Raw genomic sequence first — 27,179 nt, 5'->3', positions numbered from 1 at the left:
ACAGTGGGCATTTTACTGGCAGAACCCTCTCTTGGGCTGCACAAACTTGGATTTTAATTCTATCACAATTCAACAGCAGGAAACTGCTTTGCATTGGGGACTGCCCGGGTGCAGGCCTTTAGACAATGGTTTAGGCATAAGCACTTGATATGGGAGGCCGTGCTGAGAAGCATGGACTTTTTCCTACAGAAACTGTGGACAGAAGACAAAGACCTGGTGAATGGTGACAGATTCCAAGATCTCAAACAAGCTATCATCGTCAGCAGCTAGACTCTCTGCTAGGCAGTCCTGTCAGACAACTCTGGGATATGGCAGAATGTGCACCTGAAATGTCTCAGCAGAGAACTGAGGGAGCTCAGAGTTTGACCACTTCTCACTAGTCACTGGCCAAGAAGTCTTTCTGGTGATATCCATTCCCTAGCCTCTCTAGTTCGACATTGGTCTCAGATAAAGCAAGGGAAATCATTTTTGGTTAAAGGAAGCTTGACTAGCATGCTTGAAGTGCAGACAAGAAATGGGCACACACTGCCACCATTTTTACGGGGACATTATGAAAGAGTTATTGAACCGCCCAAAGCAGGAAATAAGGAAGGTAAATATTAGGTTCTTTTTACACCAAGAGAGGAATTTACCATGGAGCAGTGATCACTCGTAAGAAATAACTTGTTCAGACTTCCTCAGCTCTTTTAAACAAGATAGTAGGAATGGAAGATGAACGGTTCTCTTTCTCACTTAAAAAGGAGGGGGTTGGAGGAAGGAGGGAGGAAGCAAAAGGCTTAATAAATTTCCTGTACCTGACAGCTCACTAGATGGCGATATTGTGCTATACCAGGAATTCTATTTACCCTTCAGACCAGATTTCAGAGCTGCTGAATAGGGTGTGCCTACAAAATTTGGCCTGATTGAGGTGTGTGAATTGTACCCAAAGATTCATTCTCCTCCTCCAAAAAGGGTAATATCAGTCTTAGACAAAATGCTGGCTGAGATTGTCATAAAAGTGCTGTCTTTTCCTGGATTCCAAGGTATAAGCTACTGGGAATCTCAGACTTTCTTTTTTCTTCAGGAAATGACTCTTGTAAAATGACTTGAGAAACTCTTGAGGTTGCCAGAGCTTGTGGCTGATTCTGTGTGGCTATTTGTCCTCTCTGATGCAATCTGACCTTGTCACTTGAGCTACACCCTTCAATAGGAAGCTGTGGCGCCAGACACTTTAGTCTATGAACCAAAATGTCCCTCCATTATATTGTTTTTGTTGTAAATCATCTTCATCCTTCCTAGTCCGTCAACTTCAGCTACTTATCATCTTAGTGCTTGAGAAATGCAGAGGTCTCTTCCTCATGTTCAGCTGCGATGCTGCTTTCAAATGTCAGTTCCTTTTACTTGGACAACTCCTTCAGTGATTTGGGTAGAGGATAAGATTCATTTATAAAGAGGGCTTAGTCAATTATGCTTTTCCGCTGTTTGCTGTAAGGTCATTTAGAAAAAACAATTCATTTTTTTTAAGACAGGGTTTCTCTGTGTAGCCTTGACTGTCCTACAGCTCACTCTGTAGATCAGGCTGGCCTCAGACTTACAGAGCTCTATCTGCCTCTGCCTCCTGAATGTTGGGATTAAAGGCCTGCACCGCCACTGCTTGGCTGTCTGTACTTACTTTAGATGTACGCTGAAGGCCGAGAAATTCTTTCGGAACATGCTACTTTTAACTTTAAAATGCAGAACCTATATATGATAAATACTAAGCTATTTGTTCATTCTAAAATTTTCTTTTTATAATGAAACCTATTAATTTGTATGATAACTTTATTCTCTTAACGTTTTAGTGTGTGAGCCTACATGTTTGTATGTGTACTGCATGTGAGCAGTGCCTGGGAGGCAATAAGAAGAGGGCTTTGCATCCCCTGGGGCTGGAGTTATAGGCACTTTTGTGAGCTGCCCAAACCCAGGTCCTCTGGAAGAGCCACGCAAAAACTCTTAACCGCTGAGTCATCTCTCTAGGCCTCCTTCCCTCAACCCCTTTATAAATTTTTAACTCAAACTTCAAATGAGGTTGTTGATAAACCTAATTCGGGTTACCAGGTATGAAAGAAATGTCACTGTCAAATCTTTATATCTCTTCGTTGACCCAATCTACTTCAATTTTATTGTTATTTTAGGTGTATATTTTTGTGGCTTTGAAAAAGACTGGCTTGCTATGTTCCCCTGGCTGTCCTGGATCTCGCTATGCAGACCTGGTTGACCTCAAATTCGTGTAGTCCTTATTCTAAACCACTGGCTTTACAGGCATGCGCCATTGCACAAAGTTCTGTTGTACATTCTTATGACAAGGTTCCCTTTGGGAACCCGGATATAAGGAGAAAATAACGGTGCAGAATTTTATTTGGTCTAAGCATCCCCTTTACTACATTCTCTTTTGCAAATAGGATGTCTCGGGGCCGTATCAATGATATTTTTGGTCTGAATGATAACAGCCTGGAGTTTCTGGGGATCTACCCAACACTTAAGCCACCTTACGAGCCTCCTGTCACCATATGGCTGATTATTTTTGGTGTCGTGATGGGAACGGTAGTGGTTGGCATTGTTATCCTGATCGTCACTGGGATCAAAGGTCGAAAGAAGTAAGTGTCCTTTCCTAGATGTATCTGTCTTTTTAGAATGCACGAATTGGAAAAATTTCAGCAAATAGCACTCTATACACACAGGACAATTACTTATTTGTAATAAGTCTACCTAAATATTCTAATATATCCTTTAGAAACATAGCAGATGTTAGCAGTTCTTTACCACCCTAGCAAGCTCACATATTAGATGTCTAGCCTGAGGTTTATTGGAATGCTATAGTCAAGTGCATTCTCTCCACAGTGTCATACTCTGACTGAAAACTCAGTAAAGCATTGTTCTCACTGATGAGTCTTGCTTCACCCACAGAGGACTGGCTGTCATGGAGCATGAAGCATAATGTCACCCAAACTACTACTCTTTACGTTTATTCCTCTTTGGGAAACTCAAATGTATCATTTGAGCTCATGGCCAGGCACCCTCTAATTTGTTCTAGAGCTGAGATGATTGAGGGTTTTAGTCACCAGAGACCTGACTTCTAGTTCCTGACTTGAGAAAGTATTGACTCTTGTTGGATTTATCAAATAAGTTAGTATTTTGTATCACCTGACAACATTATATGCATGTTTCCAGTTGTTTAAACATACTGTCGGTTGAATCTTTTAAAACAAATATTTATTTTATATATGGGAGCACACTGTAGTTATCTTCAGACACACCAGAAGAGGGCATCAGATTCCACTACAGATGGTTGTGAGCCACCATGTGGTTGCTGGGAATTGAACTCAGGACGTCTGGAAGAGCAGTCGGTGCTCTTAACCACTGAGCTATCTCTCCAGCCCTCAGTTGAATCTTTACACAAATTAGTTTATTTTATTTAATTTTCTTTACTATAGAGAGTTCTCAATTCTACCGAATAACTGCATTTGAAAAAGCAATGCTGTGGAGATGGGTAAAATCACTGCCACACAAGTATGAGGACCTGAGTTTGAATCCACATAGCCTATATATAAACCAGATACAGGATGCAAGCATCTGTAATCCCAGAACTCTTCCAGGGAGATGGGAGTCCGAGGTGGGAAAATCCCCAGAAGTTTGTAGGTCACTTGGCCACTTAGCCTGGTGTACACAGCAGAGATAACAAACGGATCCCATCTCAATCCCAGTGAGTGTTGAGAATCAATGCTGGAGGTTGTCTGATCTCCACACGGGCGATGAAGCATACACACTTACACATATGCACATGTGCACACATACACAGATGGGCACAAAACACTTTCTAGGCAGTGAAGTCAACATGATTAAAATTCTCAAAAATACAAGGGAGTCATAGAGTTCCTTTGTTTCTGAGTTTCATTTTAACCAAAGTTATTAGTTTTTAGTATATAGGAACGATGGGCCACATATTATTTACCACCTAATATGTTTTAGAGATATTTTGAGATTTTAAAAAAATTTCCCAAGCAATATATTTTAGAGATTCTTTCAGATTGGCTGTGTAAAGCACTTCTTTTGCCGGGTACTTTCCTATTTTATAGCAATGACCTCTCCCATGGTTACCAGATGTTTGTGTCTATTTTAAAAAAGTGCACTGATTTCAAATAGACAATTTCCTGTGCATGCTAATGTTTGTGCAAGATAAATCCCAGCAGGTGAAAGGCTGCTCAACTTGAAATGTTGAAAGGTTAAGATCAACATCAACTTTTAATTTTAATCCAAACTTCTGAACTGTTCTCATGGGGCAGAATGTATGTATAAACATAGCACCAGCTTATGAAAGTTCCCAGTTTCTACAACGCAGCATCCTTAGCACAAGGGACCACCAGACTTTTTGATAGTCATCCGTTGGGTCAGTGTAAGTGTCTTTCTAACATCACTTTATTAAGGTGACTTTGTTTTATTCGACAGGAAAAATGAAACAAAAAGAGAAGAGAATCCTTATGACTCCATGGACATTGGCAAAGGAGAAAGTAACGCAGGATTCCAAAACAGTGATGATGCTCAAACTTCATTCTAGAAAAGCACTCGTCATTTTACTGTATGCAAATGCTAACTTCATAGTACCCAAAATATGAGATTATATCCATGTCCTTAGCCATCAAAACTATGATCTGTTCAGTAAAGTTGTCCAAAGAGCATCAGACTTGAGTGGACATCTTCACTGACATTGCTTTCAGTATTTATTTCTACCTTAGGACTTGACATCTCTTCTGTTTATTAATAGGGATGTTTATCTTAGAGTAAAAGAGGGAAATGTGCCTTTGGCCTCACAGTCCGTCCAGGGAGATACTGTCAGGCAACTGGATTTAGAAGATGAAATGATGTATCTTGGGAGGAGGTGTTGGCATCTGGCGTGTGAACTGGTGGGACTGCTGAGGTTGAGAATGGTGCTCGCTGTTCACTTGACTCCAAGTGTGACATCACGCTCTGTGGCTTCTGCATTAATTCACTTCAAATACTGTAGGAATCTGTAGACAGTTATACTTGAAATGGACTGTCCCTTCTTTGGAGGTACAGCTTCAAAGGAGAAAGAAGTCGGACATCAGGTAGATAACATGACCTTTTTCTCTTTCAAACTGCTTGAACAACATCTCTCTAACAGGACACAGCTAGCACAGGAAACTCCATGAACCCAGAGCATGCCTGACAGAAACTTGCTTCCATTATTCTCTCACTGTGGAGTAAGGGAAAATTCCAGCTGAATGCTCACCCTGTGAAATGGGAGCCCAGTCTCTGAAATTGTTTGTTTCTCTCACAGGGTCTGAGGCAATGGTGAACACAAAGCAGACCTCAATAAATACTTATTAGATTTGTACTCTCCTCTGGTCTTATGTGTGCCAATGTGTCTGTTATTTCTGGATTTCATTGTATGGACAAAGTTGTCATCTTGGACCAAGAAATTATAAAATCTGTTCAAGTGATTGGTACTCAGATTGTATGCACTGAGACATTAGGAACCAACACCCTGCCATTATTAAATATAACAATAATATATACCCAAGGATTGATTAAAACTATATTAAATTAATTAACATGTTCGACATGCTATATTGGAGACTCCATCATAACAGTGTAATGTTAGAGTGACTTTGTGCTTAATAAATTTTGGTGTGTTCATGGTAATGTTGGGCCACCGATCCATCAAAATCAGGCTGAGTCATTTGAGGCTATTTAGTGTCTTTGCATTCATATAATACACAGGTAGCAAAGAAAGAATGCCTTTTTTCAAGAGAGCCATTTCCCTCCCATCAAGCTTCCACATCATTATCTCTCTTACTATCTTGCCTCTGGGGCAAGCAAGAATTGCTTTTCTCCCCGATTTACACTCTTGTTTAATTGATACCATTTTACCTTGTGTATGACATGACTTTTCTAATACAAGAAGATCTTCTGCAAGCGATTATTTAAACAGCCCTTGTAGGCAGGTCTCTGTGAGTTCGAGGCCAGCCTGGTCTACAGAGTTCCAGGAACAGCCAGGGCTACACAGCAAAATATGAAAAATAAATAAAAATATTGTAGATATATAAATAACCCTTGCAACTGGTGTATTCACTTTACAAAGTCCTCAGTCCGTTTCTTAGTTCAACACTATGCAAAAGGAACCCTTATAAGAACCAATTGAATCATCTAATATCTTCAAAACAGCTTCTCCATTCATGGTAAAGAACCCATCTGCACATAACACAGTCTCCAACTATAACATGGAAATTAGAAAAGCTGCTTTTGCCCCAATTTAATTTATCCCAGGTAAGTCCTCATTTTGCCTACCAAGTGATGGTTGTAGTCGTTCTCCTATACAGTAACAGCCTCCGAGAAGATAGAGACTTGTAAATAGATACTCTTGTACCTGAACATAAAAGATGGTAGTTGACAATCTCCCATCCATGTGATCCATGGGCCAAATTATGCCCATCCCCTTGAGTTAAAAATAAGTATTATAATTTTTACTGGTTGGGAGAAAAGTAGAATAATATTTCCTGCTACAAGAAAATGATATGAAATTCAAATTTCATTGTCCATAAATGAAGCTTTATTGCTACACAGCCATGCCCAATAATTTTCATATTATCTGGAGCTGCTTTTGTGCTACAGAGCTGAGGTGAGGTGTTGACTTAGAGAAGCTATAGCTCACTAAGTCTCTTGCAGGCAAACATTGCTGACCTATGGGCTACAAGGAAGCAAGGGTATACATGGAAAAGAAAATTGGAATTCAGTATATGAGAGGGTTTGGAGGAAGGAAGGAAGGACAAGGGGGAAATTAGGTAATTATAATCTCAAAAAAAAAAACCCATTTTTTAAAAGGTAAGGCCTTAATCTAGGTTCAACCTATGTTTCTCATACACTGACTCCCAAGTCAGAATTGAAACTGAGAAACTCAACTTTCTAAATCTACCATGTCGGAATCTTTTCCTTTATTAGCTCAAGCACATACAATACCAATTTCCTAGACTTGTGTTTCACTCTTGACAGATCAGAAATGGCTCCTTGGCAAGACTGTTGGACTCCACCTAGCAAAGACAGTGTGTAAATTCCTCTAACTTGCCATTTGAGAATCTTTATTGTCATATAATTTCCCCTTGCATCACTTCTCAGAGTGTATGTAGATAAACTGCGGATTGAAGGTTATAAAAATAATTGCTGCAAAACACAGTTAAGTGGCATTTCAAAATGTTATGCATATTTCAAAACAGCATAAATAGTGTTCCTCTGGCACTGTGGTCCCAAGTGTACTGATTCTTTCACAGACTTCTAGTAGTGACTTAAATTTTTATTTTACCTGGGTTTTGAAATCAAGCTTCTAAGTAAGACTTTGGTTTCATTTTATAGCAAACAGTGTCGTTTGCATCCTTATAGTATGTGTTACTTTTTACAAACAGATGACTTTTAGAAAATCACATACACACACACACACATATGAAATAAAGGCAATGAAGGAGATTATATCAAGAAAGCGGCAGAAATAAAGGGTAAAAATCTGTAGAACAGGGGCTGCAGTGGTGGCTCAGTGGTTAAGAGCCCTTGCCACTCTCAAAGAAGACCTGGGTTCAGTTCCCAGCATCTAAAGGGCAGCTTCTAAGTGTCTGTAACTCCAGTTCCAAGGGAAGCAACAACCTCTTCTGGTCTCTATGGGCACCACACACACAGTATAGACATTCATGTGGGCAAACACTTATACACATAAAATAAAATAATCTCTAAAAAAAAAGTGTCTGTGGTACAGGTCCTGCTGTACAAAACCCTAGCGAGCAGGAAAGGCTGACTGGACCTTTTGAGAAGGAGAAAGAGGGGTTTGGGCACTTTATCCTCCCCCTCCTTGAACAGGAAAGAACGTGCCATCCAAAAAAATAATAATAATGGAATGAATGTGTGGATGTCCCGGTGGTTATTTTAAAAGTGACATTTCATTATCTGTTCATTATGCATCGAAATTTGCATACCTCTGTTAAAAATAGAATACCATTATCAAGATTGTTTTCTGCTGAAATAACAGAATCATTAAGTAAAGGTCAAGAAACACGTAAGCAAGGGAGATATTTGAGCTTGTTGGTAGGTAAAGACATGAATGGTATGAGAAAAAGGAAGAACATAGGTGCTTAAGAGCACTGCCTCCTCATCTGGACGACCAGATTTTATTTGCAGCATCCATATGGTGTCTCACAACCATCTCTAAGTGCATTTCCAGATGCTCTAATCCCCTCTTCTGGCCGTTGGGTACTGCAGAAATATGGTATACATACATATACAGGCAATAAAAATTATAAACATTTTAAATGCTATTTTTGTATCTGTGTTAAGATTTAAGACGGAAGTAAAAACTTCAACTATCTTTCAAGTGAGCCCAAACCCCCAAAGCCCCCACCTTAAGGGTTTAACATCATTAGAAAGTAAGATTGTCTTAATTCTAGTAAGACCACAGTCTCACTGAGTGGGGATCGATAATGGTGGAGGTTAATGTGGAGGAAAAAGATATTAATTTCTACCTGAGCCTCTTTCGTAATAAATTGTGCTCTGTGTGAAAGACGGAACACATCGTTCCATATTATTATTCAACATTGTTCAATAGTATTGTTTTATATCACTGTACGTGATGACATATGACGTACTATTGTTTTAGTCTGGAGATGGAGCAGAAGCTGTATCATTCAAATGAACTTATAGACCATATATCAGCACCACGGCACATAATGAGGTACCCTTGGGCAGTTCAGCATGTATGGGAACTTGGGGGAAAATGCCAACTCATGGGCTGCACTCAGACCTGCTTCATCAAAATTTCTAAGGTGGTGTCTAGGAATGTGTGTTGTAATCAACACTTTATTTGGCTCTCACACTTTGAGGTCATGTGGGCATTGTATTAGTTGCTTTTCTGTTCTATGATAAAAGGCTATGACCAAGACAACTTACAGAAGAAAGGCTTTATTTTGCTTATAGTTCCAGAGAGAGAGTTCAAAATGGCAGGTCAAAGGCTACTTGCAGACATGGCAGACAGAGCAGGATGCTGAGAGCTCCCACCCTTTAGTTTTCTTCTTTGCTTGTATATATGTTGGTGTACCACATGTGTACTAGGTACGCGTGAAGGCTAGAAGAAGCCATAATATTCTTTAGAACTGGATTCATAGACAAGTTGTAAGCCACTGTGCAGTTCTGGGAATTGAACCTGTGTCCTCTGGAGGAACAGCCAGTGTTCTTAACCACTAAGCCACTTCTTCAGCTTCTGAGAGCTCACATCTTGAACTGCATGCAAGAAGTAAACTACAGGTAGGGTGAAGCCTTAAGCTCTCAAAGCCTGCCCTATTGACATAATTCCTCCATCGAGGCCATTCTTCCTAAACCTCTACAAACAGTGCCACAAACTGGAGAACAAATATTCAAATGCCTGAGACATTTCTCATACAGAAGCAAACATACACATTTCTGTTCTTGAAAAGATATTTAATTACCACACAAGTGCCAATAGAAAAAAACTGAACTCCCAACAAATTACCTTTTCAATCCCGCTCTCCCTTTATACACAGTACACACCCTTTGGAAAGTGTAATCTAAAAATGAACTTCTACCATAGTCTGGGAAGTAGTACATTAAAAGCAGCACAAACAAAAATGACCAATTTAAGCTAAATTTCAAAGAAATACCTTGTTTCCTACCTTGCTTTTCTTGGTAGGTAATATAACAGTTAAACAATACACAGACCATTATTAAGAACTAGCTATAATACATGGCGTCTTTCTACTCCCCTTACAAACAATGAGAGTGTTGGTCAATGTTTATATTCATTTTCATCACCATTCTGAAATTTCTCTTCATGGCTTATCTTGTTCCCGGAGTGGTTCTATGGCAGATAGGAGTTGCTGAAATGTGGGGCGCTTTTCTGGAAGCTAAATAAAAGAGAACCCCAATGTGTTAGATGATAAGCGCATAATGTAAAAGAACACTAGAGAGGCTGGGGATGTAGCACAGTTGGTCAAGTGCTAGCCTAGAATGCAAGACACCCTTGTGTCAGTTCCCACCACCACATTAACCAGGTATGGTGGCATATATCTGTAATCTGAGGACTTGAGAGGAAGAGGCAGGAGGATCATATGTTCAAAGTCATCCTCAGCTATACAGCAAGTTTGAGGCCAGCCTTGGCTATGCAAGTCCCTGACTCAAAAATTAAATGACAAATAGCAATACAGGACTGGGTGTGAGCACTTGCCCCCAAGTTCCAATCTTCAGAACCCACATAAAAGCCAGACGTGTGACATGATTCTGTGGTCCCAGCTCTCCTATAGCAAAATGGGAGGTGGAGACTGGAGAATGACTGGAAGCTCCCAGGTCAACTAAGTTGGTGTGCATAATAGCAAACAAGACAATCTTCTGTCTCAAGCAAGGCGGATGGTAAGGATTGACACTGAACACAAGCACACAATGGCACTAGTATACCTATATTCACAAACAGTGCATACTGCCCACGCACATGCGTGCATACACACAAAACACACACACACACACACACACACACACACACACACACACACACACGAACAATTTATAAAACATGTGTAGCATGGTCCTAATGTGAATGAGTCTATTCCATTTGAGAGAGGGTCTCACTGAGTAGCCATATCTGGCCTGGAGCATATGTAGACTAGGCTGGCCTTGAACTCACAAAGATTTGCTTTGCCTCAGCCTCCTTTAGTTGATAAGATTCAAGGTATGCATACCACACCCACTGAATGACTTTTGAAACCTGGAAACACCATAAACTTTTCTACTAAGATTCAGAATAAGACAAGGGTGCCTTTTGTACTCACTATTCCTAAGATCATGTTGAAATTACTAATCAGGGCACCCAGAAAGCAAAAATAAATAAATAAATAAATAACTACAACAACAAAAAATAAACCAAACCAAACCAAACCAAACAAACAAACAAACAAAAAAACCCAAAAAACCAGCCCCAAGAATTAGGAGATGAAAAATTTTTGCATAGGACACAATTATATGCTTGAAAATTTAAGAGGTTTCGTGGTAGAATTTCTTAAACAGTAAAGGATTTCACTATGTGTGTAGGGTAAAAAAAAAAAAAACAATTAACGAATAAAATCAATAGCCAATAGTAACCAGTCAGAAGATATGATGGGATGGAACACATCATTTATAATAACAACAATATCAAAATTAAATCCTTAACAATGTATCCCTCAATAAGGAGAAACTTAAAAGATAGAGATGTAGGCTGGAACATATATTAGGAAAAATTCGTCTTTGTCCTAGAGTAGGATATCTCCATGTCATGGAGATATAGAATTTCTCCACTTGAAATGTACAGAAAGCATAATCTTAAAGAGTCGCACTTAATATAGATGAATTTATTTTCCAGACGTTGAATTTGCAAAATGGCTCAGAAGCTATGAAGAATAAAAAATCATGAGGGTTCTAGCCTACAAGATATCACATAATATTCTGTTATGTAGCCACATGTAATTAAAATACTGTGGCGATGGCACAGAAAGACCAGACCATAGAAAAGGTAGTCCCAAAATAAATCAATATTATTCTGCGGGGAAATGGAAAGTGATATTAGTACGGCCTCTCTCTGTCATTAAGGTGGTTCCTTATCTCCTGGTAGTGTTTTAGTAAACGGTGCTTCCAACAACAGGATAAACATTATATGATTGGACTACAGTTTATGCTATCCATAGTAAAAACACAATAAAATAAATACTTTTAAAGCTTCGTTTTTGTATTGTCCAAAATTTTTCAATGGCTTCACACTGCTTGAAAAAATTGAATCTCTCCCCCTCCTCTCCCTCCCTCTCCTTATCATTTTTCTCTCTTTGGGATACAGAATCTTGATCAAATTTACTCCTCTGGATTTATTTTCAGCCTTTCCAACAACAGCTTTAGCTGAGAACACGAAGCCTGCATCTACATCTTTGCTTGTGGTATTCTCATTTGGACATACTTTGGCACCATCTCTACTCATATACTAAGGACTATGAAAAGGTTTCCTGCTCCAGCTCAGATACCAATGCATTGAAAGGAGCTGCTCTACATTCTCTGAGCCCATGCTACTTTCTATCTTTTTAATCTGGGTACATAATTATAAACTTCTTGATGTTTTTAGTTCTGTCTCTGTCTCCGTTTCCCTGTCTCCCTGTCTCCCTGTCTCCCTGTCTCCTTCTCTCTCTCTCTCTCTCTCTCTCTCTCTCTCTCTCTCTCTGTCACACACACACACACACACACACGTACACACATTGCCCACCATGTATATATATGAAAAGCTTTTGAGTTCAGGTAAGGAAGTAGAGGAGCCGCAGACCTAACACCCCCAATTAGATGTTTAAACATCTAAGACATTCATGATGGAATTTGCTCCATTTTAGTCCCATATCTGCCCTGTGTAACACCTTTATCTTCTATCTTGGTGTTTGGGGGATTAGAAGATAGGGTAGGGGATGAAGAAGAGAAGGAAAAAACAGAAGAGAAGGCCTTTCATGTGATCTCTGTATGAGATTAGATGTCTCTGTCATATATTTTTGAGTAGAGGGGAGATTTCATACTTTTGTTAAGAATGAGGCCTTGGAGCTACACAAAAAACTATAGTATGGGCAACCGAGGAAAGCTGAGAGCAGGGGAGGTGGTCCTCTCCAGGGAAAAGCACATCTATTGGTGTCCAGTGCCAAAAGGTCAGGCCTCAAAATATACATGTAATGTACAAGTAACATGACTTAACAGTTTATATTTATAAATACACACACACACACACACACACACACACACACACACATATATATATATATGCATGCAATAATGGTAAATGAAAGAAGAGGATATGAATTTGAAGGAAAGCAAGAAGGAGTAAATGAAAAGAAGGGAGAGATTTGGAGGGAGAAGAGCCAAAGGAGATATTTAATTACATTATAATCATTACATTATAATTAATTATAATTGCAGTACATTATAATCTCAAAAAGAAAACAAAAGATAGCTGGGCGGTGGTGTCACACACCTTTGATCCCAACACTTAGGACAGAGGTAGAGGCAGGCAAATTTCTGAGTTCAAGGCCTGCTTGGTCTACAGGGCAAGTTCCAGGACAGCCCAGGGCTACAAAAAGAAACCTTCTCTTGAAAAACCAACCCAACCCAAACAAACAAACAAAAACTGTTAAAAAATTAAAATGTTTGAAAAAAACACACAAAAGAGCAAGGACACTGACACCAGTCAGTCTGCCTCTTTAATAAATGTGACTTAAGGGTACTCACATAACCTCCCTGGCCTTCTATTTCCTCACTTGTCAGTTTTATTAACAACGACATGTTTTCTGATGAGTTAATATACATAAACTTTTTAGAACTGTACTGTAAGTTGTTCAGTAAATTGTCTGCACCTGGCTTGTTTTTTGTTTTATTGTTGTGTTGTTGTTTTACATTACAAATAAATATGACCCAGGACCATTTTCAACATATCTCTAGCAGGTACTTTCTTTTTCTCATCTCCACTGATGCCCCCGCCCCCATCCACATCCTTAACCCCCTGTCCAACCTCCTCAGGGATGATACTTACCTCATGCCAGCAGCTGTACATTATCTGGTAGATAGTGTCTGATGCTAGTTGGGGCCGGTAGAGTCTGTGGCCCTGGGAGACCTTCACAACCACTTCAGAGTTATCATATAAGTCATAGGGCTGCTTGCCTAGGCTAAACACCTCCCACATCAGGATCCCTGTAGTGCATCCGGGAGCAGCCAGCAGACAGAAGAGAAAGGAGAGCCAGTGTCAGAAGGACCAGGGCTTGTGGAAGGAACTTCACATCACAGGACCAGAAAGCTATCGGCCAGAACAAGGGATTTCTGGGAAACGAGGCCTAGTAGTGAACATGATTGTTGTGGGGAGGGTGGTATGGGGGGAGGATGGGGATGGGAACACCCATATAGAAGGGGAGGGGGATGGGTTAGGGGAATGTTGGCCTGGAAACCGGGAAGGGGAATAACAATCGAAATGTAAATAAGAAATACTCAAGTTAATAAAGATTAAAAAAATTAAAAAAAAAAGAATATACCAAACTACTTAGAAATGCTGGGCATATTTTGTGTCTAGGCCAGTTTTTCACTGTTATGTGGATCTCCTAAATAGCTTTTTGTTGTACTTGTTCCATGAAGATTAATAAAAAATATAGGAGGGTTGAAACCAAAAAAAAAAGAAAGGGGGAAGTTGGGCTTGGGTTATCACTTCTAAAAGTTTCTGCAGTTTTTTCCAGAGCCCTCTCGGCTTGTTAGCCAAGGAATGATGGCAACAGCAGGGGGAGCCACCTGGGGCTTAGGTTCACAGGGTGCTTTAGGGGGTCATTTAGGGTCTCATGCAGCCTCACACTGACAACAAGCTGTGTAGTAAGCTACCATCCCAACACGTATGAGTGATGAAGTCCTTGCCTTTTCTTTTTCCCTGCTTTTGCACTTGTGTACAACTTCATCATCACATAATTACATTACCTTTTGATAGAAATGTGAAGCTAAAACAATGGATGCCCGTATCACTGTCTGTGGTTGGAGTTGGTCTGTCACCATCTTTCATGGGTACGGTGCCATTTTGGCAATTTGAGAAAAAGCTCCCGGCTATTATTCCATTGGGAACTTGAACTCATGGCTTATCTGTCCATTTTCAGAGTGTTCACAGTCCTCTAGCTCATGAAAGCCATGGTAGACTCCAAGATAAGGCACCAAGTTGGGGTGTTTGTGATGATCAAGAGAATGACATGTGGGGTCTCTCTGATGTGGCCTGTGAAAGGCTAGTTCTCCCACTTGTAGGCCAAGTCAATTCCTTAACACCTCCCAACCTTAGCTCTCCTACCAAACCTTCTAGAGTTGCCATGAGAATTAAGTAGGATAGGACACACAGCGCATTTGAAAGAGCATCAGGACACTGAAAATGCTTGCTTTATCGTGCCATTCTTTCCAAGACTTCAAATCAGTGGTTCTCAACCTTCCTAATGCTGCAACCCTTTTATACAGTTCCTCATGTTGTGGTGATGCCCAACCATACAATTATTCGTTGCTACTTCATAACTGTAATTTTGCTACTCTTCGGAACAGTAATGTAAAATATCTGTGTTTTCTGGGGACCCTAACAACCCCTGTGGATCCTTTGACCTCCAAAAGGGGTGTGACGCACAAGTTGGTCACAACTCATATGTTGGTCACAACCCACAGGCTGAGAACCACTGCTTTAAACAGCCTGGTTCAAAGCTGTGGACAAACAACATATACAGCAAGGCATGCAATTGTTCTCAAACCTCAAACTTTGAGTGGCAGTAGTTATGTAAACTACTAGTAATAAAGCAGTCTTACATGTTATAGTATCTCTTCCTTTATACACATATTCTACTTCTATGAAAGAGTGACACTCCAACTTCGAAAGGCTGCACCCATATTCCAAGGCCAGTAGCACTGCATAAAGTAACTAGAGGAGGGAGGATCTTCTTGGAGAGGAGTTTTTCAGAGGCCCTGATTCATTTTGAATAGCCATACCAGCAGTAGATTACTTAAAAATAGTTATTGTTTGTAAACGGTCACAAAACATCTGCAACTAGGTTCTGTTTTCTGAGGTGGAAAGATCAGGTTGGATAATTCCATTTTTTTGGTGATTCAAAAAATGAATCATAGTTACACTCATGCCCGGAACCAGTGGTTTATACTTAAGCCCTCCAATCTTTGGGCTTTCAAAGAAACTAACATTTACATTTTTAATGATTCCGTCGCAAAACTCTTTGAGGCTAAAACAGGTGGTTCACACCTATCATCCTATATTTGGGGAGACTATGGAGGCAGTAGGATTATGATTTTGAGACCAACCTCAATTACATAGATTTTGTTTGTTCAAAACAAAACAAACCAAACAAAAACTGTTTGAAAGTTTCCCTGGAAAAGCCCCTAAGTCCTTTGATTCTGTTGGCAGACACTAACATGATGTAAATTATGGAAAGTGTACAAGACTTCCTAACACTGAACCCCAGGAAGGAAACTGTCCTCTTCAACCACTTGCTTGTCTCACACCACATGTGTAATTTTGTAAAGGCTCGGGGTTCTTTTTCAAATGGATGTTGCTGTTCTTGTGGTTTCCTGTTGTGGAAGCCAACTTAAGAAACGGGGCCAGGATGCTGTGTGGTCACTTCCTTACCAAACGCCCATACGTCCGACTTGCTGCTGTATTTGAAATAGTGAAACACCTCTGGGGCCGACCACTTGACTGGAAACTTGGTTCCTACTGAACTGACATACTGGTCATCAAGGACATATCTGTAGGGAAAGCATCAACACAGACATTAACACAAATGGTCTTGAAAACTGGGATCACCTTGACAAAACATTGTTGTTTCTATGGCCCCCTCTCAGGCAGATCGGTGAAGGGCATCGAACTCTCCTTAGCTGAATGCTTCAGTTTTCTAGCCAATTTACATTGATTTCCTCTCTCCTCTGCCCCACCCCCAACCCCACCCAGTTAGTCTTCCTGAGATAAGCTCTTGTGTAGCCCAGGCTGACCTTGAACTATGTAGCAGAGCATGACCTTGAACTCCTGATACTCTGCCTCTACCTCTCAAATGCTAGGATTGTGTATATGTACCACTACATCTGGTCCTTTGATTTCTTTTTAGTGTGACAGCTTAGTTTCTAGGGGTTTGTAAGCATTTAAGAAATATACCTCTAAAAATAGCAAAATTTGAGTGGAAAATGCTTGGTAATGATCAAACCCCACAAACATGTGAAAGTACAGTCACTCAGAATTCCACCCCAGCAATGTCTGGTAATTCTATCTCTCAAGATGCATATTTTGCTTGTGTTTTCTGATTTTTATCTTTTCTCTGTAATTTGAACAGAACTGGAACTCTGTTGGATTGAGACTTGCTTTATTTTTTCTTCAGCATCATGCTGTGAGGGGTTGCCCAGATGCCATGTTTTTCCCTCCACCATCATGTTTGGTGACTGAATAGCACCTACTATTATGGAGTAATTCAATTGATTGAATTGTATAAACCATTCTTAATTTTCTTTCTTTTTTTTTTTCTTTTTTTTTTTTTTTTTTCGGAGCTGGGGACCGAATCCAGGGCCTTGCGGTTGCTAGGCAAGCGCTCTACCACTGAGCCAAATCCCCAACCCCTTAATTTTCTATCATAAATAATATCTGATGTTAAAAAAATAGAAATTCAAAAATGTCCACCAAGCTGAGGTTTTAAAATGATTATAAAATGTAAGTAACCCTTATGTATTTACATTGGCAAATAGGTAAATACACAGAAATATGTAATTACACAGACTGCTATGCAACTGTTAAAAATGATAAAATAAAAGGTTGTTCATGGTGTATGGATATGTGCAAAAGCATGTATGTCTCATGTTTTTCTCCTTTGAGGGGAACACACAGTAAATGTGTATATTCATGGGTGTGTTTGGCTATTAAAAATAATGCCTGGGTTGGAAAGATGCTTCAGAAGTTAAGAGAATGCACTGCTCTTCTAGAGGACTTGAGTTTGAATCTCAGCACCTATACCAGATAGCTCACAGCCCCATGTAGTTCCAGCTCCAGGAGGCTCCCACTCCTTTGGACTCTTTGGGCACCTACACTCATGTTCACACACCTACATAGACACAAAGACACGTAGTTAAGAATGATAAAAATCTTTTTTTAAAAGAATAATACCAATGGAATTACTATAAAATGAAACCAAAATGGTTCCCGTAGAAAAATTAGTATAGTCAAAATTTATGTGTGTGATATATTTATGTGTGATATAGTTGATGCATGTGTGTGCTCATAGATGCATATGTAGAAGCCTGTTGGATGCTTTTTCTTAAGATTTATTTATTTATTATATATAAGTACACTGTAGCTGTCTTCAGACACCAGAAGAGGGCATTGGATCCCATTACAGATGGTTGTGAGCCACCATGTGGTTGCTGGGATTTGAACTCAGGACCTCTGGAAGAGCAGTCCGTGCTCTTAACCACTGAGCCATCTCTCCAGCCCCGTGTTGGATGCTTTTATCAATTGCTTTATACCTTCATTTTAAAAAATATTTTACTTTTAATTGTGTATCTGTTCAATGGCTCTCTCCATCTCTTTCTGTGTGTGTGTGTGAGTGTGTGTGTGTGTGTGTGTGTGTGTGTGTGTGTGTGTGTGTGTGTACTCAAAGAGGCCAGAAGAGGGTGTTGGGTATCCTGAAGCTGGAGTTACAAGAAGTTGTGAGACACCTGACACAGATGCCGAGAATCCAACTCCAGTCCTCTGAAAAAGCAGTCCTTAATTGCCGAGCCATCTCTCTAGCCTCTCCAAATTACTCTTTGAAATAGCATCTCTCACTGAACCTGGAGCTTGCTGACTGACTAGAATGGCTGGCTCTCCTATCTCTGCTGTACAGTTGCTGGGGTTAGTGGCACACCGCAGTGCCTGGATGTAATGCGGGTACTGGGAATCCAAAACCAACCTCATGTTTAATCAGCAAACACTCTACCAACTGAGCCCGTCACCCAGCTTGAAATCAAATTCTTGACCACAACTGATGGAAACGCCACAGCTCGCAGTGTATAAGAAGTCATTAATGTGATAAGTGGGAACACCAGAAAGAAAAGCTGTCTGGGGACATTACTGGCTTACCTCGTCATTCCAAAGTCTGAGACTTTCACGGAGAGATCACTGTCCACCAAACAGTTCCGAGCAGCCTTGGGAAGGAAAGCAAAATCTCCAAGTAGTAAAAGCAACCAAGCATCACCTGATAACAGACTCAAGCATTTTCCTCCCCTCAGCTTCAGTCTCAGCAAAATCCAACATAGCCTATCACAATTCCGTTTGCTCTGGAGTGAGCTTTTAAAAAAATCTCTTGTTTCGTTTTTTTTTTTTTTCAAAAAGGAAACATGCTTGCATAAATATGTTCACCCAAGCATTGAAAATATACTTGAACACAGAATCTCAGCTTAGCAAGGACATCCACTAGATCCTGTGCATTCACAGACACTTGGAAGTCATGCATGCTGCAACCAGGGCTTATGGGATGCATGGGCCTGGTGTGAGCAGTGTGCTTGGTATTCAGCATAAGGAGGTCTCAAGAGCTAAAGGCCAGTGAATACCAAATGGTACTCTAGTGAGTACCAAACAGTATTCCCGCCCTAACCCAAACACACACTTTCTTCCTGCCCCATCTCCCTCTTTGCCTCTTTAGTCATTGTATTAAATCACTGCTTTCCCACTAAGCTCTCAGAGTAAAGGTCAACTTCAGTTTATTGGCTTTGAGAAACATGAAATTGGTCCGTCTTTCCATCTGCTCTTCATACCACAGCACAGGGAGCTATGGAGTTCCTCATGACTTATTTTACTCTGATGGTTCTCTCCGTCTTTCAAATATTTTATTCTATGGTTGTGATCTTTGTATTGCAAAACCATCATCACATGCTCGCCGGAGTCCCAAATGTGCAAAGTAAAGTGAAGGCCTCCTCTTTGTCAGACCTCCCAGCAGCCCCTATCTCTGGAGGAGGGAATGGTAGGTTATGTTCTTCTTCTTCTCTCATTGAGCTTACCAAATCCCGATGTATGAACTGATGGCTCTCCAAGAAGGCCATGCCTTCACAGACATCATAGCACATTTCTAAGAGCTGGGAGCTTTCTAGTCCTTTCCCATGATTCTTCAGGTAATTAAGCAAGCAACCATTCGTTATATACTCTGTTACTATATAGATGGGGTATTTCTTTGAGCATACGCCATAGAATTTCACCAGCTTGGGATGGCTGAGTTTCCTGGAAAAGAATTGATCAGAAAAGTTCAGTTTTTGAGATGGCCTGAGCAAGAATAGAGAAAGAGAGCAGGGAGCTTTGGATCTTGTTTTGGGAAACAATAATGTTTGGAGGCATGAAAGATGACAGGGCTCGGGCACAGATCTGAGACTGGTGAATCCGACAGCCGCTCAGCAATGCTCTCAGTCTAGAGACTGCATTCACCTTTTCTCTCAAGAATCGGGATAGTGTTGTGTGTGAATTTGAAGGGTGTATGTAACATAAAAATGGTTGCTTTTTGGGGAAGTGAGACTACACATTTCCTTTTTTATATCTTCTTTTGTTCTCTCTTCTTTCTTGATCTTGAAAAAGCACGTGCACGCATGCACACACACACATTCATAAATGTGCACATGCATGTATGTTTTTGTGTGGCACCCAGAGGACAAACTCAGGTGTCGTCTTCAGAAAGGTCACCAATCTCCTTTGAGGTGGGGTCTTTCACTGGTCCAAAGCTTACCCAGCAGCATAGACTGACTGAGCAGTGAGTCCTAGGCGGCTACTGTCTCTACTTCTCCAGAGCTTAGAATAAGTTTTACAGATTATTTATAATACTCTTTAATGACAAAATACACTTTAATATTTCACCAGGAAACACTGGCTATATCATATACCAAGAAAGTTTTTATTTGGTTTTTAATTTTATGTTGTATGAAAGGGGGACACCAAAGGGCTTTCTTTAGTTTTTTTTTATTAGATATATTTCTTTATTTACATTTCAAATGTTATTCCCTTTCCCGGTTTTCTGTCGATAAGCCCCCATCCCCTCCCGCTTACCCATATGGTTGTTCCCCACTCCCACCCTTCTTACCACCCCCCCTCTCCGACATTCTCCTGCACTGGGGGTCCAACCTTGGCAGGACCAAGGGCTTCCCCTTCCACCATATATAATAATCTAGTTCTATTTCAAGTTCCTTGAAAAAAAATGAGAATAGGGAAAAATAATTGTTTAAAACTCAATTTGAGTTATACATGAGAGCTCTTGACTGTATTCTCTGCACTTAGGAGGGTGAGGTGGGGTCTTTGCTGTCATTTTAAGGCTAAGTTGGGTTATGCAGTAACTTTTCAAGCCACTTTGGGCTACAACATGAGACTGTCACAACCCCCCCCCAAATTTATTATTTTGCTACGGTGAAAGCAGAGTATTAAAGCAAGTACTGGAGGTCCTTGTAATGGGGTGAGATGCCCATAAAGACAGCTTTTGGACTGAGGCTTGTGTTCATATAGCATCTCTATTTTTGAACAATCCTTCAGTTACAGTAGTAGGACTTGCTGCAACTTCCCTGTCTCCTTTGATGTTTAAAAGGAATCACCAAGGAAATGGACACTGGCGTATTCACCTCTAAAGATGCCTCAGTAGACTGCTCAACAGTTCTTTCAATAGATATAGATATGCAAGCTAAGTAAACACTTTCTTCCCCAAGTTGCTTTTGGTTATGGTCTTTATCACAGCAATGAAAGTAGGTTAGGATCTGCAAATTTCACGTACTTTGTCTATGTGTGAGTGGTGGAGGAGAGAAGTCAGCCTTGGCTGTCACTTCTCTGGAGCCATCTACCTTGTTTGGATTTTGAGACAGGGTCTCTCATTGAGACCTTAGACACATCTGTTAGATAAGGTTGACTGAACAGTGAACTCCAAAGATCCAATTGCCTCCTTCTCCACCTCCTCCTGTTCTTCTTCCTCCACCTCCTTCCACCCTTCCTCTCCATGCTCTTCCTCCTCCTCCTCCTTCCCCTCTTCCTTCTTAGTTCTGGGACTACAAGCACATATGACCATTCACGGATTTTTTTATATGGGCTCAAAGGCTGAACTCATATTTGCACAGCCAGCACTTTACTGATTGAACCATCTCCTGACCAAGGCCCTGCTATAACACTTCCTAATCCTTCCTGATTGGTTTTCTAAAAAAGTGACCAGCCAGGCTATTTTACCTGGATTAGAAGTGTTTCTACGGATGAAGAGCTTGCCCACTCCAGGACTCCTGAAGATCATATTCAAGTCTGTTCTTTCAAGTGTGAACCACGCTTTTCTTAACAAACACCATTGGCTAATGCATAGTTGTTTGTGGGAAATGTGAAGGGAATTTGGATATACTGAGTGCTGTATCTACTTGTAACTACTAAGGTCCTTTGTAGCACAGGACAAAGTAGTGAGCAGGAGAAAGTTCAAGGGTAGAGAGTCTAAAGGCACAGAGGCCATGGGCTACTTTCTCAATAGAGTCAGAAATATTCTAAATTCAAACATGGGTGTTTAAGGTATTATGCAAGCCTACTTGTCAAATTAGGAGCATAATATTGATTTTATTTAACAGTTAGGCCAAAATAAATATGAAAATAAAAGTTAAATATTAAATGTACAATGTATGCCAGGCTTGGCAAGTGTTATAGACAGGGACTGCTAATGTTAACGTTCTTATATGGAGACTCAACATTGTCATTCCTGAGGAGAAACTTACATCATGGTCTGGGCCTCCTGAAAGAATTCATCTTCTGACATGGCGCCCTCCTTGATCATCTTTACAGCCACAGAATACTGCCCCTTCCACTTGCCCAGCTGGACCACTCCAAACTGGCCACTGCCCAGCTCCTTCAACAAGGCGATCTCTTCTCTTTTCAGTTCCCAAATTCCTAATGAAGCAAGGCAGATACCTTAGAAGCTGTGTCAACAACTACCAAAGTGATTTCTTCAGCAAGGACATTTGTGGATCCACAAAATGAAGACCAGCAATTTCAATTTAAACATCAATTTAAGTTAATAACGTAAATCCTCAGTGAACTGGTATCATGACCATATCATAGGAAAATGCTGTTCTCAAAGCAGCTGCACTTCTTGACACAAAAAGTCAAAATGAAGCCCCCACCCACTGGGGGTGTCTTGGCGATAGTTAATATAAAATGTGCTTAATGCTCTTAGGTTGGTAAAACATTGTTAGATTTTTTTCGAATAAAACAAATTAAGCTGTCATCAAGGTGGATGTTATTACTCTAAAGACACAGAGTTGAGGACTGGTTCCAAATAGGAGCAGGCATCGAATCCAGGAAAAAGAATGGACAGGTAAGGGGTGCCAGAGGCAAATGGCAATGGCTGGTAAGAATAAGCTGTTGGCTTGCTAACTCTGGGGAGACTCCAGGGTTTGATGTAGATAGAAGGTTTTTAAAAAATGGGTGATATAAATGATATAAACTAAATGTCTCCCTGGTGCAATCGCCATCCTTCCTGTCATTCACTGTGTGTCAGTTAGGTAATCATGCATTCCAACCCCAAATGGTGGCAAATGGAGTTTAAGAGCCCAGGGATATGTCCATACCACTTCCCAGAGCCACAGACACCGGGACCTTGTTGGCCTTGGTTGACACTGGGTGGCGGAGCCTTGTGATCATGCCTGTAATGGAATCAGCAACATAGTATCAATGTCATCATCGTATCATGTTACATAGAATCACTGCATACTCCCCTAGTAAACTGAAAATGTGGGGGTGTTGAGAGATAGAAAGAGAATCAACAGTAAGTATATTCATCCTGTCCTTGTCCTTGTATTCAGTGACTTGAATCGACACATTCACCTAATGCAAAGCAAAATCTAAAAGAGCCAGTTACTTTGTGTGAAATTTCATAGGGACTAGGTGCTAGATGGAATCTTTTACATAACATTTTTTTCTCATTCATATTTTACTATCTTTTGCTAGTCCTACATTTACATATGCATATAAATAGCACATAAGTCTGCAAAATCTCATATAATAAACATATTTTACATATAAAACAAACAATCTTAAAATTAAATCTATTTCCAATTTATGTTAAATGCTTAAGTCATTTTTATTTACACGTAACTATGGTAAAGCTGAGTTAAAATAATCATGCTGATAGTGTCTTGAAAGGAGCCACTCAAAAGAGTAAAATGATTATTGCTTTAGGCATAGGATGGTTTTTACCACACATGTGTTTTCTTTTCATCCTATTTAGGTATTTGTTTCTGTTTGAGTGTTTTTCAAATGTTTTCAGTACCATACCTTTAATCAGCAGAAATAAATATCTGCATGTGCAATGTAAATTTTTATTTTGTAAAGCCTATAAATATCTATATAGAAATGTGTATGTTTATGCATATATAAATATACACATATAAGGGAAATTATGATTATTTTAAAAGTATTTTGCATCTTATGCTTTCTATTAGAAATGCAATGTCATTGTGATAAAATATTTTAATTAAAAACAAATTAGAAATGAATGCCTTCTTTGAAATATGTATTTGTGCAACTGCTGCTATAATAACTATTGTGTGAATCATAAAATACACTAATAAACTGAAGATTTAATGAAAACACAATGGTAAATCAACATTTTAATATCTTTTTACATCCTGTGTATCCTCTAAGGTGCAATTATTTACTGAGATAACTGTTTGTATAATACCTTTCCCAAGAGATGCTATTTATTATGATAAACAATTGAAGAAATGTGAGAAAAAATACAAACAAGAACCGAAACGGAATTGAAATGAAGTCAGACATGGTAGCGCTGCTTAGATGCAGAGCCCATGGCTTTTTTTCACTCACTGTTGGAAATTCACCAAGTCATTTCCTGTACTGAATATTGTTACAGACCTGGGACAGTTAGTACAATTAGTACCAGCACAGTTAGTAAAGCGCTTGAAGCACAAGCATAAGGATTTGAGTTCAGATTCCCAGTAATCATGTAAAACTCCGGCACTGTGGTGCACATCCTTGATTCTAGCACTGAGAAGGCAGGGACAGACAGATCCCTGGAGATTGATGACTAACCAACTGAGTGAGCTCCAGGTTCAGTGAGACCTGCTGTGTCAAAAAAAAGTGGAGAGTGACTGAGGAAGGCACCCAATATTGACCTTGTCTTAGTTGCTGTGATGAGACCCAGTCATGGTAATTCTTATAAAAGAAAGCATTTAATTGGGGCTGGCTTGCAGTTTCAGAGGTTTAGTCCAATATCATCATGATGAGAAGCATGGTGACATGCAGGAAGTGCTGGTGCAATAGCTGAGAACGACATATGTCCTGATCCACAGGCAGAGAGAGAGAGAGAGAGAGAGAGAGAGAGAGAGAGAGAGAGAAAGGGAGGGAGGGAGGGAGGGAGGGAGGGAGAGAGAGAGAGAGAGAGAGAGAGAGAGAGAGAGAGGGAGAGAGAGAGAGAGAGAGAGAGAGAGAGAGAGAGAGAGAGAGAGAGAAAGAGAGAGAACACCTAGGCCTTGTATGGACTTTTGAAACCTCAAAACCCACTCCCAGTAGTACACTTCCTCCAATAAGGCCACACCTCCTGATCCTTCTAATTTTTCCAATTGTGCCATTCCCTAGTGACTAAGCATTCAAAATATGAGCCTGTGGGGCCATTCTAAATCAAACTACCACATACTTCAGGCCTTTACACACATATGCAAATATGTATAAGTGCATACACATACAAACACAAACATGTGTACAACATGTACTACTCCCCCACAGAAAACAGGGAAACCCATCACTTAGACAATATTTTAAGAGAAAATAGTAGCTCATATTGAATATAAAAAATTACTAGTAGGATTGTACACTTCTGCAAACCACTTGACAACTTCACATTTTTAAATGTTCATAGCCTTTGGGAAACTAGCAGTAGAATCATTCAAGCAAATGAAGTGCTATACGCGCAGTGCTGTGCAATAAAATATCCATTAAAATGTAAAAATATCACACACGATCCACTGCTAATCACCAGAGGGTACGGCGAAGTGTAATAGAATTATACAGAGCTGATGAAAGAACAAGGCAAGCCATGAATCTTTGCATGGAAAGTCCTCTGAGGCAGGGTTAGCAAGGAAAATAAATAGTATGTGGATAATGATTTTATCTCTGTAAAGTGGAATGTTTATGAATATGCAATTTGCATATAACAAATATTAGCATCCGTATACAAAACTATATCATGATTGACTGAGAATTGGTACTGAGAAGTTACCAATCCAATGATGCTCATTTTTCTAATATTTGAATTTTACAATCAAACTTATTTTTATGGTCTAGGAAAAAAACTCTAGAAATAAAGTTTTTATTAAAACGATTTTCCTTTTAAGCCTGAAGAGATGGTTCCGTGGTTAAGAGCACTGGACTTCTCTTTTAGGGGATCTGAGTTGGGTTCCCAGCACACATATCAGGTAGTTGTCAACCCTCTGTAACTGCAGTTCTAGAGGTTATGGTGCCCTCTGCTTCTGGCCTCTGTGGGCACTGCATTCATGTCATGTCCATAAAACACACACACACACACACACACACACACACACACACACACACACACACACACACAGAGGGAGAGAGAGAGGGAGAGAGAGAGAGAGGAGACAGACAGACAGACAGACAGACAGACAATTTAAAAATCTTAAGAAAAAGAAATTTTCTTTTAACTTGCTCAAGTTAATCAACCTTATTCCTTCTAGTTTTGTAGAGTGTATTGTGTTATATTTGAGGAGGTGTGAGCTACAAATATCATAAAAGACAGAGATTGATAACATTTTCCCTCATTTCTTGGTATTCTATTAATCAAGAATATTAACAGGATCAATGGTATCCAAGAAAGCTGACATTTATATGCAAGGGCCTATAAAAGAAAAAAAAATGAAAGAAGTTACCTGCTGAATTATGTTGGTGATAGTGAATGAGCTTTGGAATAGAATCAAAGCAGTAGTTTTCAGCCAAGTATAATTTATTTTCAGCATTGGTATGCACGTGATAATGTTTGACAGTTCCTTTTTTGTCACTAGTAAAGAAAAAAGATGATGTTAGGAGGTTTTAAACACACAACAAAATTTTGATGAAACAATGAGTTGATAATTATTTTTGAATCTATTTATAAATTGGGGAGTAGGAAGACAGGGATGGTTATCCAAACTTGACATCTGGTCTTTCTCTGAAAGCATCCATGACAATCAGGAATTATGAAAGAGTGATTGATCCTCTCTGAACTCAGTGTGTCCTTTGTAAATATACAAAATTCATGCACAATAAATTTCAACTTTAGGTGCTAGCAATATGTCTCCGCCAATAAATGTTCCTGCAGTCAACTATGACATTCTGAGTTCAAATCCCATGATCTACATTCTGGAAAGAGAGAACTGACTTCCACAAATTGTCCTCTAACTTCTACAATGAGTACCCTCCCAGCAGAGGTAATACATAATACTAATACATTTTTGGGAAAAATTAATTTCAGGTACTGTTCCTTCTTTAGAAAGTATAAAAAGAGAATCTACAGAATCTGTCTTGGATGGCTATGAGCCTTGAAATTCTTTAGGATCATGTGAGAATAAAAATT

General features: G+C 39.8%; 2 protein-coding genes across 5 annotated transcripts in view; one reads left to right on the top strand and one right to left on the bottom strand.

Annotated features, from left to right (window-relative positions):
• Positions 1-5,376, top strand: part of Ace2 (angiotensin converting enzyme 2) — a 47,394-nt gene extending 42,018 nt beyond the window's left edge. For all 3 annotated transcript variants that reach the window (XM_039099655.2, XM_039099654.2, NM_001012006.2), the window contains 2 exons: positions 2,421-2,615; positions 4,465-5,376. In XM_039099655.2, the coding sequence (XP_038955583.1) occupies positions 2,421-2,615; positions 4,465-4,573 (304 nt within the window). In that variant the 3' untranslated portion in view covers positions 4,574-5,376. The remainder of the gene's footprint in view (positions 1-2,420; positions 2,616-4,464) is intronic.
• Positions 5,377-8,957: 3,581 nt separating this feature from the next.
• Positions 8,958-27,179, bottom strand: part of Bmx (BMX non-receptor tyrosine kinase) — a 62,749-nt gene continuing 44,527 nt past the window's right edge. Inside the window, exons 12-19 of one of the 2 annotated variants that reach the window (XM_039099943.2) lie at positions 26,497-26,624; positions 23,164-23,238; positions 22,312-22,483; positions 19,603-19,819; positions 18,686-18,750; positions 16,214-16,332; positions 13,607-13,764; positions 8,958-9,932 (exon numbers count right to left, since the gene is read on the bottom strand). In XM_039099943.2, the coding sequence (XP_038955871.1) occupies positions 9,858-9,932; positions 13,607-13,764; positions 16,214-16,332; positions 18,686-18,750; positions 19,603-19,819; positions 22,312-22,483; positions 23,164-23,238; positions 26,497-26,624 (1,009 nt within the window). In that variant the 3' untranslated portion in view covers positions 8,958-9,857. The remainder of the gene's footprint in view (positions 9,933-13,606; positions 13,765-16,213; positions 16,333-18,685; positions 18,751-19,602; positions 19,820-22,311; positions 22,484-23,163; positions 23,239-26,496; positions 26,625-27,179) is intronic. The other variant, NM_001109016.1, reaches the window with a different exon arrangement.

This window comes from Rattus norvegicus, chromosome X (assembly GCF_036323735.1).
Source record: "Rattus norvegicus strain BN/NHsdMcwi chromosome X, GRCr8, whole genome shotgun sequence".
Classification (NCBI taxonomy): domain Eukaryota; kingdom Metazoa; phylum Chordata; class Mammalia; order Rodentia; family Muridae; genus Rattus; species Rattus norvegicus.
The sequence above is the reverse complement of the archived record's forward strand: the minus strand, read 5'-3'. Positions and strand labels throughout refer to the sequence as shown.